Consider the following 16,551-nt stretch of genomic DNA (forward strand, 5'->3'; position numbering starts at 1 on the left):
TTCACTATCTTAATCCAGATTCAGTAGGGAGACACTCACAGAAGGAAGAGAAGTCAGAAGACCTACTTTGAGTTATTACAACTTTGTAAAATGACATCTTCGTTAAAGCAAAATAAGAATTAGCCAAAGATCAAAGTTCCAGAAGACAGAATGCCAGAGAGAGCTCTGGTGTGGGTGAAGAGAAGTGGATGGGGTGTAGCAAAAAAAATCTTACAAGCAAACCACGAACAGCGAAACTCGATTGAACAATTAATTCATCCATTCTATACTCTATGATCGGTGTTTTACAGTACCTTTAAGCTCGAACTATCCAGTCTAGAGAAAATTACTTTAAGGGGTAGCTAGTGTACACAGGATTTGAGTAAATTTTGGTAAAATTGGTCCTTTATTTTTTACTTGCCTTCTCAGTGGTTTAATTTTGAACGGTTACACACGAACCCACACACATGTACACATACTCACACATACATATATACACACACACACACACACACACACACACATATATATATATATATATATATATATATATATATATATATATATATATATATATATAAGTATATATATATCTAAAACAGGAAAAGGATCCCTAGAAGGGAAAGAATTGAAGGGGAATCTTGGAAAGACAGAGCTAACGATAAAAGTAGAGAAGGAGGTGAAGAAGTAAACATTCAAGTGAAAGATGGCCCAGCGCTAAAACAGAACAATGAGCTTAACTACTTGGGATCAATAATGACAGAGGAGGGAAGTACCCAGAAAGCAGTGAGACAGGGTGAAAGGAGAGTGGAGAAAACGGAAAGGTAACTGGAATCATTTTAGTCAAGAAGGTGCCATTATGACTTTAAAATTTCTAAATTAAGATCTATAAAATAGTTATGAGGCCTGAACTAGCATATGAAACTTGGGCATGAGGGATGGTTGGATGGAACCGAGATGAGGATGGTCAGATGGATTGCTGGAATATCGCTACTATAGTCACCGCAAAGATTCCGGGCAAAATAAGCCCCGCCCCCTGATGATGTCATAGCCAATCATGTTGTCTCCCCTACAGATTTCAAACAATACTAATTTATAATAATTCTATGGGAATGTGTTGTGACCACTGTTAACGAGGGAGGCGGCATGATTGGCTATGATGTTCTCAGATTTAAGAATATGGGGTATAAATAATGTTATCTATAAATCTAAGGAAGCTTGTCTGAGATACTACGGCCATTTAATAAGAATGGAAATAATTAGAAGACTGATATTGCTGACAAAGCGATAGCTTTTCTATGTCAAAGGGAAGAAGAGTTTGCAATTTACGAGGGAATAATAGAAAAATGAGAACCTTTGTCATAGCTCTCCTTAAATGAGCTACAACCCTCGTTGGAAAAGCAGGATGCTATATTCCCAAGGGCTCCAACAGGGAAAAATAACCCGGTGAGGAGAGGAAATAAGGAAATAAATAAACTACAAGAGAAGTAATGAACAATATAAAATATCTTATGAATAGTAAAAATATTAATATCTTCCATACACAAACTTTAAAAAGTAAAAAAAAACAAGAGGAAGAGAAAGAAGAGAGAAAGTGTGCCTGAGTGTGCGCACAAGTAAGAGAACTCTAATCCAAGACAGTGGAAGACCATGGTACAGAGGCTATAGCTCTACCTTAGACTAGAGAACAATGGTTTGATTTTGGAATGTCCGTCTCCTAGAAGAGCTGCTTACCATAGCTAAAGAGCCTCTTCTACCATTACCAAGAGGAAAGTACAATGAGATAGAATAATTTCAATTACTATTTTTTCATCCTCAATTTTTGGGGTACACAGGAATCTATATAAATGGCCAAGGGGTACAAAAGAACAAAAATATTAGGCAAAAAGGTTGGGAACCCATAATTTAGGGTATTCCTTCATATCAACTGAATTTGGAAGCAATGGATTCCACTGTGACTCTTCAAACTCTCAAATCTTGATGGGAGGTACATGACAAATCTATGTTCTGTGACATGGGAGTTGTGATATCATAGGAAGAGGAGTATTAACCCTTCTACCCCCAATGGACGTACTGGTACGTTTCACAAAACTCATCCCTTAACCCCAATGGACGTACTGGTACGTTTCACAAAACTCATCCCTTAACCCCCATGGACGTACTGGTACGTTTCACAAAACTCATCCCTTTACCCTCATGGACGTACTGGTACGTTTCACAAAACTTATCCCTTAACCGCCATGGACGTACCGGTACGTCCTTGCAAAAAACTGCTATTTGCATTTTTTTTTGCATATTTTTGATAACTTTATGAGAAACTTCAGGCATTTTCCGTTCCAAATAGCATTGGGGGTAAAAGGGTTATTAAGGAAAGTACATCTACCATCTTACTGGTAAGTGACATGAGACTTCTCATAGGAAATAAATTAAAAAAAAAAAAAACGTATTATGGAACATAACGGAAATTATAAAATAAATTCCCAAGATCAATGTAGTGATTATAAAACTCAGCTGAATTGAATTAAAATTTTTTAAAATGTATGATCGAACATAAATTATTATAATTTTAAAGGTAATCTATTGTGAAATTTTATCATATTAGAAAATTAAAAAGGCATTTTGGAAGCGAATCTTCCTCAAAAATTGACAAGATCAATGCAGTGATCATTAATTAAAATGAATTAATAAAAAACGAATATTATATTTTCGAACACAAAAATTATTATAATTTCAAATGTATTGTACTGAGTGATTTTATTATATCAGGAAATTAAGAATGTATTTTGGAAACGAATATCCCTCAAAATATTGGTGTTTATGTAATAAAGACATATGTCCTTTATGTATTATTTCAATAAAAGCTCGCCACGCCAATATTCAGATAGTCTTATCATAGCAGATGTATTGATGTCTAAAGTATTTTCTAATGGGTAAAGTGCATTATGCTACAAAAAATGATTAACTATTATATAATTCAATTCAGTTAAATCAGTATTTAATTTGCCATTAAGGGTTCTCTGAATTAGATGAAAAAAACAGGTTAAATTTAAATATTTGTAGTTATAATATTATAAAAAATAAGGCTACAGACAAAAGGATTAATTATTATATACTTCAATCTAGTTAAATCAGTATTTAATTTGCCATTATGGGTTCTCTGAATTAGATGAAAAACAGGTTAAATTTAAATAATTGTAGTTATAAAAGTATCTATAGTATAGCACAAATAACATATTCATAATGAACATATTTGTTATAACCGATACATAGTCCCATTCCACATACTGTGCACATACTTTAGGACCATTCGGTATGTGTATGTGTGTGTGTACATAAACAAATAAAGACAGTAAATACACCAGATTAGGAAAAGATAAAGAAATCTTTTATTATTTTGTACATGAATGTATAGAAAAAAATGTTTATAAGCACAGTAAAGATAATAAAAAACAGAAAAAAAGACAAATGCTATTCTATTTGTCTTGCATTTTATCTGATATCTCTCTCTCTCTCTCTCTCTCTCTCTCTCTCTCTCTCTCTCTCTCTCTCTCTCTCTCTCTCTCACACTAGCCTCATGTTTTACTGAAGTTTCTCCGATAATAATAAAATAACAACAACAACAACAACAACAACAACAATAATGATAATAATAATAATATTAATGATAATAATAATAACAACGACAACCACAAAATATTAAATAATAATAATAATAATAATAACAACGACAACCACAAAATATTAAATAATAATAATAATAATAATAATAATAACAGCAACATAAATAATTATAATGATTATAGCGACAATAAAAATAACAATAACAAAAACAACAACAACACCAACAACAATAATAATAATAATAATAACAACAACAATAACAACAAAAACAATAATAATAATAATAAAAAATAAATAAATAAATAATAATAATAATAACTCAATCCTATTTTTCTCCCTTTCTAAATGACTGACAGCTGATCCCATATCACAGTAACAGCCCAAGACAGGTCGAGTCAGTAATACCACTCCGGCGGGAGAGATTTCGAAGGCACAGAACACTTTCAAGGACGTCTCGAAAGTCCTGCAGGACCTATAAAAAGGATTTCATCCACTGGAAAGTCACCAGTGGCTTCTCAGGTCTGACTGCTAAGTACATCATGAAGGTAAAAAATTGGATTTTTTAAGTTTTTTGGTCAATTAATGAATGTTAGAAATGATTTTCTTTAAAAGGTGTTTGATTTTTTAGTATTTTTTTTTATATAAATAGTAATTTATTTCATTATTTATTTTTAGTGAATTTGATAATATAAATAGTTTTCGATCAGTTTATTTATTTTTTATAAATAGTGATCTATATTTATTATTTTTTTTTTTGTGAATGGGATATTTTTTTTTCAAAGTTTCCGATCAATTCAACTATCTTTTTATTTATTTATTTTTTTTTTTGTATAAATAGTAATTTATTTCATTATTTATTTTTAGTGAACTTGATATAAATAGTTTCGATCAGTCTATTTTTTATAAATAGTGATCTATATTTATTATTTTTTGTGAATGGGATATTTTTTTCATCATGAAGGTAAAAAATTGGTATTTTTTTCAATAGAGTTTTTAGTCAGTTAATGAAGGTTAGAAATGATTTTCTTTAAAAAGTGTTTGATTTGTTAGTTTTTTTTTTATAAATAGTAATTTATTTCATTTTTTATTTTTAGTGAATTTGAAATATATAAAGTTTTCGATCAGTCTATTTTTTACAAATAGTGATCTATATTTATTATTTTTTTGTGAATGGGATATTTTCTTTTAAAATTTTCGATCAATTCGATTATCTTTTTTTTATATATATATAAATGGTGATCTATATTTTTTGTTTGTGAATGTGATAATTTTTCAAAAGCTTTCTGATCAATTAGTCTTGTTTTTGTATAGTGATAATTTTAATAGTTTTAGTGAATGCGATAAGAAATTGTAAATGTTTTCGATCAATTATTATTCTTTTTGATAAAGTGATTCATTTCTTATGTATTAGGGAATATGAACACACAAAAAAGGATTTTATCATTATGTTTATTTTTTGAGGCATTGGAAGATTTTGAGAGTTTAAATTAAAAATAGATATTACGAAATTTTCATTTTTTTGATCAATTATTTTTCTTATATAAAGTCTGCTATTTCTTTTTGTTTTTAGTGAATACGGATTCACAATGATGAATTTTCAGTTTCATATATTCATTTTGAGGCATTGAATTTTTTTGAGAAATTATATGGTAAAGCAGGATGCTATAAGCCCAAGGGCTCCAACAGGGGAAAATTACCCAGTGGAGAAAGGGAATAAGGAAATAAATAAACAACAAAAGAAGTAATGAACAAAATAGAATATTTTAACGGTAACGACATTAAAAGGTGAAGGTTTATGAACAAAGCACAACTATAATATTCGATTCTTTGCTTTCGCAGACCAACATGCTGATCTTGTTCTTTGGCATTGTTGCCTGGGCGGCTGCTGCGCCTCAGTTCAATTCCGATAACCAACAGGTAATATTTACTTAATATTATTCACTAAAAACATTTATATCTGTTATTGATTTAAAAAATGTTCTGTATGGATATAGTGATACCGTATTAAAATGTTTTACCCGCTTTTCTCAGCCCATGCCGTATAGCTTCGCCTACGGTGTGAATGATGGAAGCACTGGTGATCGCAAAGAGCACAAAGAAACTGTATCTCCCTCTGGTGTGACTGAAGGCGAATACAGGTGGCTCCAGCCAAATGGATTGTACAGGTATAGTAGAGTACATGTTGTAAATCTTGCTTTGATACACCTCCTTCTCATGAATGACCATTTTAGAATTAGTGAAGAGTCAACAGAACTACTACTACTAACTTCAGACTTCATAGAATCCCTTGAGTAAATGAAAGTGAGTTAACCTTTTCTACTAATCAAAATACTAAAAGATTGATTTTCCTTTGACCTGCAGGGTGACTCGCTATACCGTCGATAGTACGTCAGGCTACCGTGCAGTCGTTAGCGAAGAACCCGGAGAGGAGGTAGGGACCTATTACAGAAACAGCCTCGAGGAATCTGAATCATCTCAAGGCAGCCTCAGTAACTTTGGAAATCAGCAATCATTTAGTAGCTTCCAGGCTGGGAACCAGAAATTTGGGGATTTCCAAGGTGCAACTACTTCTCAAGGAAACCAACAGTCATTCAACACTTTCCAAGCTGCCAACCAGAGATTCGATAACTCCCGAGACAGATTCACCAGTCAAGGAAATCAACAGTCGCTTAACAACTTCCAAGCTGGAAATCAGAGATTCGATAACTCCCGCGATAGATTCACCAGTCAAAGAAATCAACAGTCTTTTAACAGCCTCCAAGATGGAAACCAGAGATTTGGAAGCACTGGCAGTTCTGTATCTCAAGGATTCAGCGGTTCATTGAATCAAAATCAAGGCTTCGGTGCATCACAGAACCAGAATCAAGGAATAACCATCTCTCAAACACAAAGACTCAGTGATTCCCAGAGTTTCCAAAATCAGCCATTCACTGGCATCCAAACTTCCCAGAATGCAGGATTCAGTACCTCCCAGAATGCAGGAATTAGCTCCCAGAATCAGAGATTTAATGCTGGATTAAACAGGGAACAGACATTCCAAAGTCAGTCATTCAACAATGCACAAGGTTCCCAAAATAGAGGACAGGCTGGAACACAGGAATTCCAGGTTCAAGGGTTCACTCAGAATATCCAGAACCCTAGCTCAAACACAAATTTCAATTCACAAACTCAAGTATCTTTTGGATCTCAAAACAACCAAGGTCAAGGTTTCAGTAGCCGACCAAGTCTTCAAGGCCAAAATGTAAGGTTTAGCGATTCTCAAAACTTCCAGAGCCAAAACCTTAACAATCTTCAAGGTTTCCAAAATCAAGACTTCAACAGGAATCAAAACTCCCAAACCACTGGATCCTTCTCTTCTCAAAACTTCCTCAATCAAGACTCCAATAGAGATTCATCATTCGCCACCGGACAGAATTTCCAAACGCAAGCGTTTAATGATGGACAATCTTTCCAAAATCAAGATTTCACCCAGTCTCAAGTATTCCAAGGGCAAAGCTTTGGAGACAACAATCAATCTGTAGGAGGAATCACTAGCGGTGGGTTGACATCTGGATCTAACTTTAACCAATTTTCATCTGGGGCAGTTTCCAATTTGAATAACTTTGGGTCTGAATCTAACAGATTTGGCAACTCAAGGTTCCAAAGTAACATCAATGAAAAGGGTATTGCAGTAGTGTTAGCTAGAAATGTTGATGTACTCAATAACTAATTCAACTCCGGTAACATACGTACCATGAGGACAGTTTCAACGTGATCTCTTAAATTTAATATATTGGATATTCCAGATAAAGGAAGTACTTGTTACTTGCTAATTTGGTAACGAATAAAATTATACACTACTATGATTTGTTTTATATCTAATACTCCTGTGATGATATTTCTTAGATAAAAGTGGAATGAAATCTTGGTAAATTCCGCTTAAATAATGGGTTTAAGTAAATTATCATTATAAGTATTACTGCATTTTCAATGTGTATCTATATGAGAGAAGTTACTAACTTAAAAACAAGTTTCCAGACAGCAGATTGCATAATTATTCTAAAGAGTTAATATCAAATATTCACTAAACTACTCTACCTAAATATAATGGCCAATTTAAGACCAAAAGCAAGACAATAAATGTGGAATTCACTTGTTCTATACTAATCTTAGAGTTAAAATATTGGATTACAGGAAATAAACTTTAAATCTCATAGTTTCTACCAATTCTCCTCACAGAAAAAAATCAAACTTTGTAAGATAAAACAATAAAAAATAATAGAACATCTGTTAGTGATACTTATCCATTATACTTGTTTTTAATGTGATTATTCAAAAAGGAAAATAACTGGGTTTGTTCTCATGTTCTTCTGTTATCTGATGCTCATACCTTCACAACAATACTTGAGATTTTGAAAGACTGAGACACTGAGCTAATATCTCTTCTATTGTGTGATATTGAGGGGCTACAGCTATCTCAGTAAGCATCTCCAGATTAATACAGAAATACAAGTTCTTGTACGGAGTCTTCTTTCCCAACGTTATCCCTACATTAAGAGGTCCGTTTCCTGATGCGCCCTCGCCAATGCCTTACATCAACGGCATCCTCTTCCACCAAACCTCTTCTCTCCATTTCATCCTTGTACGAAGTATTGGTCTCATATTTCAAGAAGTTATTTACAGATTTTTCTTGACAGAACACAGTCAAAACCATACCATCTAATGACTAACCTGGGTCTGCACAATAAAAAATCAAGCTACAAAGCAATGTGACCTGTGTGATGAAATGTATTTTTCACAGATAAGTAAAAGTAAAGGATTTGCTAAGATATTCTAACTAAAAACACAAGCATGGCAAAATGAAAATGTGAAGGATGCCAGAGAACTTCAAATCAATCAATAAATCAATGAAAATGTGATTGAGCTGGAAAAGATGCATGAACACTATAGGAAGATACATAGCTATAGGGAAGTTCTTAACACTATGTAGCAAACAGGAAGGAGCATTCTTTAGGAATCAATGGCTACTTAATGGAAACTGTGGATGGTATCTAGTGATATCTGGGAATAAAAAAAAAATACTGACCAAAAAGTGAGGAATGCAAATTAATTCTTAAGCCTCGATCACAAACCAACATGCGTTCTGTGAATTTGTTCAGTTTATATGTTTTTAGATTGTGATGATCATAGGGTTTGAAAAAAATTTGCATCCTAGACTTGCAACTGCACTAAGGAGGGAGGCCAAAAGGTTGACATGTGAGGGACATGGGAGACGAGAATTGTTTTTGTCGTGCTATGAAATAATGGAGACGTACAGCGTTCCTACAAGTCGTACTTCTTAAGTGAGATGGAACTGCATCACACGCAGAGCAAATGGAATTACACTATACACATTTTATGAGACACGAGAAAGTACAGAGAAAGCACGTCATAAACATGTTAAGACTTCCAGGACCCTCGATTTGAACGTGCTGTCAACGCAATGTAGTGCACTTAGGGATCGACGATATATATGTGTATGTATGTATATATATATATATATATATATATATATATATATATATACATATATATATAAATATATATATAAAAAAATAAACTCAAAAACTTATCATCTATTAGTTGCTACTCTTGCTTTCCAAACTTCCAAAACATCAGTATAGTTGGTGACCGATCAAGTTTTATGTGTGTTAATTTACTCCTTTTCCTTATTCAAAAGAAAGTATTTTGAGCACCAAAGATTCTTTTATTTACCCATAAGTAAGACAGATCAACCAAATTTCTTTAACAGGTCTTAATCACTTTATCCTTAAAAAGCAACAAATTTTCTGAAAGGTGAATAATTTTCACTCTGAACTGAAACTCTTCCTTTCACATCATACATCTACATGCAATCCCCAGGAACCAGATGATAATAGTGACCTGTATAGACGTGCCCTGATCAAGATTACTAGCTAGTACAGTAGTAACACATCCACCTAGCATTCATATGTCAGCAGATTAATCCCAGCTGTTTACTGGGGAGGATTCTGCTATGATTGGACACCACAGTGGGAGCCTAGGGGTTTATGCTTGCCCGGCTAATGTTCTGGTGGGCATCTCTTCAGATGATACTTGAACTGAAATAAGATGCCTTTACTTTTACTGTGTTAAAATGAAAGAAGACATTCCAGTGTAATCTAGTGACCTTTATGGATGTGTTCAGATAAGCTCATCTTGCTATTAATGATAAGAAAATACTATCCAGTATAAACTTGAATTTTCAACTTGTTCTTTCACATTCAAACTATATTATTACTGCCTTATCATTAGACGTAGTCCAATTAGCTTATATAAAATAGCCCAAATGAATTTAAAGGACTCCATTAAGTCGCAAGTAGCTGATTTTGAATTTTGGTAGCGTAAGGCTCTTTAAGTAGCGCAATTTGGCAACCCTAGTGTTGGAGATAGAACCGTAGTACTTCCAATGTGCTCGATTAAACCCATGCACCACATGCACGGCCACCTTGTACGAGAAGCATATGGGACATAGCTCCAGAGTCCAGAATGTGTACCTCCAATGCACATTTTGTTGCGACAGTTTTCTTCTCAAAGTCTCCCCCAAACATGCCTGACAAATCAGCTGCAGTCACCTTGCATCGAGGTTACAGGTCACTTGCATTTACTAAGTTGTGGACCATTTCATACAATTTGTTGTTCACGGTCAATAGCCGCGTACAGCGTTACGTTACGAGCACTTTGCTAGCTCCAAAAATGACAAAGAGCACTTGTGTCCCCATTACATCACAGGGTGCTTTTGGGCCGTAGACCAAGAGCTGGTTGTTTCACGGCCAGTTATGAGCAAGGCTTTTGGAATATGCTAAGTACCATGTTTGATATAATTGTCGAAAAAAGAGCCTGCCAAGGAGTCAGATTTGTTCTGTGGGCAATGGAAGGAAGTCAATTGCTGTCGAATTTACTGCTTTACACTGCTTTATTGTCTATTCCTTGCTTAACGAGCAGATTAAAAGGAACCAAGCAAAATAACATTGCAGAAAACAAACCCTATTATCATTATTATTATTATTATTATTATTATTATTATTATTATTATTATTATTACTAGCCAAGTTACAACCCTAATTAGAAAAGCAAGATGCTATAAGCCCAAGGGCTCCAACAGGGAAAAATAGCCCATTGAGGAGGGGAAACAAGGAAATAAGTAAACGATAAAAGAAGTAATGAAAAAATAAAACAGAATATTTAAGAAAAAACATTAACATTAAAACACATAATTCATATACAGACTATAAAAAGACTTATGTCAGTCTGTTTAACATAAAAAACATGCTGCAAGTTTGAACTTTTGAAGTTCTACTGATTCAATTACCCGATTAGGAAGATCATTCCAAACTTAGTCACAGCTGGAACAAAACTTCTAGAATACTGTGTAGTATTGAGCCTCATGATAGAGAAGGGAATACTATTAGAATTAACTGCATGCCTAGTGTTACAAACAGGATGGAACTGTCTAGGAAAATCTGAATGTAAAGGATAGTCAGAATTATAAAAAATCTTATGCAACATGCATAATGAACTAATTGAACGATGGTGCCAAAAAGTCAAATTTCTACAAAAAATAACAATATAACAATTGGCCTCTTATCACGATACTATTGAATAAAAAAGAAAACTCTACATCAAACTCAACCACTTAACCAAGTAGGAATTGCGACTAAAAGAATAATCCCTAATGTCAGCCAACTACTTGGCAAGATGGGCTTTAACACTGGAGCCAGCACCGCTATAAAAATGGCATATCACAAGACGTTGGTTCTCTTAAGTTTTCTTCCACTTGAAACAGACATATCTATTGACAAAGAGGAAGCCAAGATAGACATTGTATACGTGTCAGTAGGATAATGAGTTTACAACAATATCCTTCGAACAACTTCAACGATTTCAACGACAAAAACTTCGACGAAGACGACTTCGACGACGATGACTTTGAGATCTTGTGACTGAATCTGCCTTGCCCCAATCGTAATTGTAAGTTGGTACATTATGTGATAGAATGATGTCCAGTTCAAATGGATGACAAGCATGAAAAATAATTACAGAAATTGGATAACCTGCTTATAAAAACACAGGCATTACACAGTAAGAGGCAGATACACAATTCTGAGGATCCTGTAGGTACAAATTCATACCTCTATACTCTGGTCAAGTCAGAATATAGTGTGTAAACCACTGTCATTAATTACTGTAAAAAATATCAGCCAGAAAGCTGCAATGATCAGACCAAGTTCCCTGATAAATTTGCTTGGTGCCAAAAATGTACACTATCACAGAAACCTTAGACTTGTATGCATTTATACATCATAAATATCATGGAAACCAACTGTCTAAAGGTAGTTGACATGTACTCAAATCACCAGTTTTTAACCTATAAATAGAAAATCTATGCCAGCAATGGAATTAAAAATTACTTTCTTGGAAAAGAATGTACTGAAAACAACGCATGACCACAATACATTTACGAATAAATCAACTTGAAAAAAGCACCAGTGTAATCCTTTACATTGTGTTTTCTACTCTCTCTCCCTCTCCCTCCCTCTCTCTCTCTCTCTCTCTCTCTCTCTCTCTCTCTCTCTCTCTCTCTCTCTCTCTCTCTCTCTCTCTCTTTGTCTATTGTTCTTTCTGGAGTATATCAGTTAATAATACTAATAAAAATAACGTAAAAACGACCACAAATCAACAAACGTTTCTTCCCCCTTTCTAAATGACTGACAACTGATCCTCTATCCCAGTAACAGTTCAAGACAGGTCGAGTCAGTAATACCACTCCGGCGGGAGAGATTTCGAAGGCACAGAAAACTTTCAAGGACGTCTGAAAAGTCCTGCAACTCCTATAAAAAGGACTTCATCCACTGGAAAGTCACCAGTGGCTTCTCAGGTCTGACGGCAAAGTACATCATGAAGGTAAAAAAAGATTCTTTTAATTTTTGATCAGTTAGTTAGCTTTTTATAAATCTTTGCAATCTTTTTTTATTTTGAAGTGAAAGGTTTGGAGAAAGTTAAATTGTAATACGTTGTTACATAGGAAAGAGATTTATTGTTTTTTTTTTATAGATTTGCACAACATTAATCCTATAATTAAATCTTAAATATTTCAGAGTATAAAATAAAAGACATTACTTGACCATACATCATCTGGTGAATATATATAAACAGAAAGATAAAGCTAAAATAATAACATTGAATATTTATATTGAAAGAGCAGTATCTATCATAGAATATTTCACTCAAGCAATCTTAGATCTAGAAGACCATTTCATGAAATCCTACTGCTGACTGACAGGCATTAAAACAAACTAGGGTGCACAAACAAACAAATAGTAATCTTTCAGTAATTATGATTTAACCTTCTCAATTTATGACTGACTTTATTAAAACAACAACAGCAAACATAATAGGATTATTTATATTAACCTTTTCAATCCTAACCTGAAATAAAAATTACCACCCAAGCACCCAGCCCATATTCTTCATGTATGATTGAGCTCAAAATATATTAGTAGGGACCATCTAAAACGTTTATTATATTACTAGTGTATGCGATCCATCAAAAATGACTGCTAAATATCTAGATAGATATGCACACACAGATTCAACACTTCCCACCCCTACCCCTTTGCTAGCTACAACCCCTCCTCTCACCTGGTATGACTACTCTCTCTTTCCCCTGCCTGAGGGATGGGGGGGGGGGGCAAGTAGTTATACGTCTGGCAATGCCGGTGAGCGTGACCACAAAGAAGTGTGTGTATATATATATATATATATATATATATATATATATATATATATATATATATATATATATATATATATATCTATATATATATATTATATATATACATATATATATATATATATGTATGTAGATATATATATATATATATATATATATATATATATATATATATATATATATATATATATATACATATATAGACACACTTGCTCTTTATTATATAGAGGAGATCAAAGACTGAATTCCTCTTCGTTGATTCATAAGTGACATATTTTGTAAAGAATTAAAGAGAGAGAAAGTTATACTTAACCATTGGATCTGAAATAAGTCATATACGAGATAAAGGGTTAATGACAAAGCACAACTATAATGTTCGACTTCTTTGCTTTCGCAGACCAACATGCTGATCTTGTTCTTTGGCCTTGTTGCCTGGGCGGCTGCTGCGCCTCAGTTCGATTCCGATAACCAACAGGTAATAATCACATAATAACGTGTACGATACTACATTCATATCTGTTATTAATTTAACAAATGTATGGCCATATTCTGGATGAAGATGGTGATAACATATTAATTTGTTACATCCGATTTCCTCAGCCCATGCCGTACAGCTTTGCCTACGGTGTGAATGATGGAAGCACTGGTGATCGCAAAGAGCACAAAGAAACTGTTTCACCCTCTGGTGTGACTGAAGGCGAATACAGGTGGCTCCAGCCAAATGGATTGTACAGGTATAGTAGAGTACATGTGGTAAATATTATTTTGAAAATATCCCCTCCTCATGAATGACCATTTTAGAATTAGTGAAGAATTAACAGAACTACTACTACTAACTTCAGATGTCTTAGAATCCCTTGAGTAAATGAAAGTGGGTTAACCTTTTCTACTAATCAAAATACTAAAAGAATGATTTTCCTTTGACCTGCAGGGTGACTCGCTATACCGTCGATAGTACGTCAGGCTACCGTGCAGTCGTTAGCGAAGAACCCGGAGAGGAGGTAGGGACCTATTACAGAAACAGCCTCGAGGGATCTGAATCTTCTCAAGGCAGCTTCAGTAACTTTGGAAATCAGCAATCATTTAGTAGCTTCCAGGCTGGGAACCAGAAATTTGGGGATTTCCAAGGTGCAACCACTTCTCAAGGAAACCAACAGTCATTTAACACTTTCCAAGCTGCCAACCAGAGATTCGATAACTCCCAAGATAGATTTAGTAGTCAAGGAAATCAACAATCGCTTAACAACTTCCAAGCTGGAAATCAGAGATTCGATAACTCCCGCGATAGATTCACCAGTCAAGGAAATCAACAGTCTTTTAACAACCTCCAAGATGGAAACCAGAGATTTGGAAGCACTGGCAGTTCTGTATCTCAAGGATTCAGCGGTTCATTGAATCAAAACCAAGGCTTCCGTGCATCACAGAACCAGAATCAAGGAATAACCATCTCTCAAACACAAAGACTCAGTGGTTCACAGAATTTCCAAAATCAGCCATTCACTGGAATCCAAACTTCCAAGAATGCAGGATTCAGTAGCTCCCAGAATGGAGGATTTAGCTCCCAGAATCAGGGATTTAATACTGGATTAAACAGGGAACAGACATTCCAGAGTCAGTCATTCAATAATGCACAGGGTTCCCAAAATAGAGGACAAGCTGGAACACAGGAATTCCAGGTTCAAGGGTTCACTCAGAATATCCAAAGCCCTAGCTCAAACACAAACTTCAATTCACAAACTCAAGTATCATTTGGATCACAAAACAACCAGGGCCAAGGTTTCAGTAGCCGACCAAGTCTCCAAAGCCAAAATATAAGGTTTAGCAATTCTGAAAACTTCCAGAACCAAAACCTTAACAATCTTCAAGGTTTCCAAAACCAAGACTTCAACAGGAATCAAAACTCCCAAACCACAGGATCCTTCTCTTCTCAAAACTTCCTCAATCAAGACTCCAACAGAGATTCATCATTCGCCACCGGACAGAATTTCCAAACGCAAGCTTTTAATGACGGACAGTCTTTCCAAAATCAAGATTTCACCCAGTCCCAAGTATTCCAAGGGCAAAGCTTTGGAGACAACAATCAATCTGTTGGAGGAATCATTAGCGGTGGGTTGACATCTGGATCTAACTTTAGCCAGTTTTCGTCTGGGGCAGTTTCCAATTTGAATAACTTTGGTTCTGAATCTAACAGATTTGGCAACTCAAGGTTCCAAAGTAACATCAATGAAAAGGGTATTGCTGTAGTGTTAGCTAGAAATGTTGATGTACTCAACAACTGATTAAACTCCAGTAACATATGTACCATGAAGCCAGTTTCAACGTGATCTCTTAAATCTAATATATTGGATATTCCAGATAAAGGAAGTACTTGTTACTTGCTTATTTGGTAACGAATAAAATTATACACTACTATGATTTGTTTTATATCTAATACTCCTGTGAAGATATTTCCTAGATAAAAGTGGAATGAAATCTTGGTAAATTCCACTTAAATAATGGGTTTAAGTAAATTATCATTATAAGTATTACTGCATTTTCAATGTGTATCTATATGAGAGAAGCTACTGACTTCAAAACAAGTTTCCAGACAGCAGATTTCATAATTATTCTAAAGAATTAATGTCAGATATTTAACAAACTATTCTATCTATATAATGGCCAATTTAAGACCAGCAGCAAGACTATGACTGTGGAATTCACTTGTTCTATACTAATCTAAGTGTAAAATATTGGATTGCAAGAAATAAGCTTTAAATCTCATTGTTTCTACCAATTCTCCTCACAGAAAAAATCAAGCTTTGTAAGATAAAACAATTAAAAATAATAGAACATCTGTTAGTGATACTTATCCATTATACTTGTTTTTAATGTGATTATTCAAAATGGAAAATAACTGGGTTTGTTCTCATGTTCTTCTGTTATCTGATGCTCATACCTTCACAACAGTACTTGAGATTTTGAAAGACTGAGACACTGAGGTAACATCTCTTCTATTATGTGATATTAAGGGGCCACACCTATCTTAACAAGCATCTCCAGATTAATACAGAATTACAAGTTCTTGTACGGAGTCTTCTCCTTCCCCACCATTATCCCTATAATAAGAGGTTCGTTACCTGATGCTCTCTCTCCAATGCCTTCTATCAAAGGCATCCTGTTCCACCAAACCTCTTCTCTCCATT

The 16,551-nt window shown here is 34.3% G+C and overlaps 2 protein-coding genes across 2 annotated transcripts; both read left to right on the plus strand.

Annotated features, from left to right (window-relative positions):
* The first annotated feature begins 4,064 nt into the window (after positions 1-4,064).
* On the plus strand, positions 4,065-7,442 carry LOC137617293 (uncharacterized). The gene is made up of 4 exons (XM_068347292.1): positions 4,065-4,145; positions 5,440-5,517; positions 5,632-5,765; positions 5,962-7,442. Exons 1-4 carry the CDS (start codon positions 4,140-4,142, stop codon positions 7,307-7,309), a joined length of 1,566 nt encoding a protein of 521 aa, XP_068203393.1. The 5' UTR covers positions 4,065-4,139; the 3' UTR covers positions 7,310-7,442.
* A 5,030-nt stretch (positions 7,443-12,472) lies between these two features.
* On the plus strand, positions 12,473-15,779 carry LOC137617292 (uncharacterized). The gene is made up of 4 exons (XM_068347291.1): positions 12,473-12,540; positions 13,767-13,844; positions 13,970-14,103; positions 14,301-15,779. Exons 1-4 carry the CDS (start codon positions 12,535-12,537, stop codon positions 15,646-15,648), a joined length of 1,566 nt encoding a protein of 521 aa, XP_068203392.1. The 5' UTR covers positions 12,473-12,534; the 3' UTR covers positions 15,649-15,779.
* The last annotated feature ends 772 nt before the right edge of the window (positions 15,780-16,551 follow it).

The sequence above is a fragment of the Palaemon carinicauda genome, chromosome 23 (assembly GCF_036898095.1).
Source record: "Palaemon carinicauda isolate YSFRI2023 chromosome 23, ASM3689809v2, whole genome shotgun sequence".
Classification (NCBI taxonomy): Eukaryota; Metazoa; Arthropoda; class Malacostraca; order Decapoda; family Palaemonidae; genus Palaemon; species Palaemon carinicauda.

Coding starts and splice junctions, on each gene's coding strand:
- LOC137617292 (XM_068347291.1), top strand. Junction 13,845..13,969: donor TCGATTCCGATAACCAACAG/GTAATAATCACA, acceptor CGATTTCCTCAG/CCCATGCCGTACAGCTTTGC. Junction 14,104..14,300: donor CAGCCAAATGGATTGTACAG/GTATAGTAGAGT, acceptor TTTGACCTGCAG/GGTGACTCGCTATACCGTCG.
- LOC137617293 (XM_068347292.1), top strand. Junction 5,518..5,631: donor TCAATTCCGATAACCAACAG/GTAATATTTACT, acceptor CGCTTTTCTCAG/CCCATGCCGTATAGCTTCGC. Junction 5,766..5,961: donor CAGCCAAATGGATTGTACAG/GTATAGTAGAGT, acceptor TTTGACCTGCAG/GGTGACTCGCTATACCGTCG.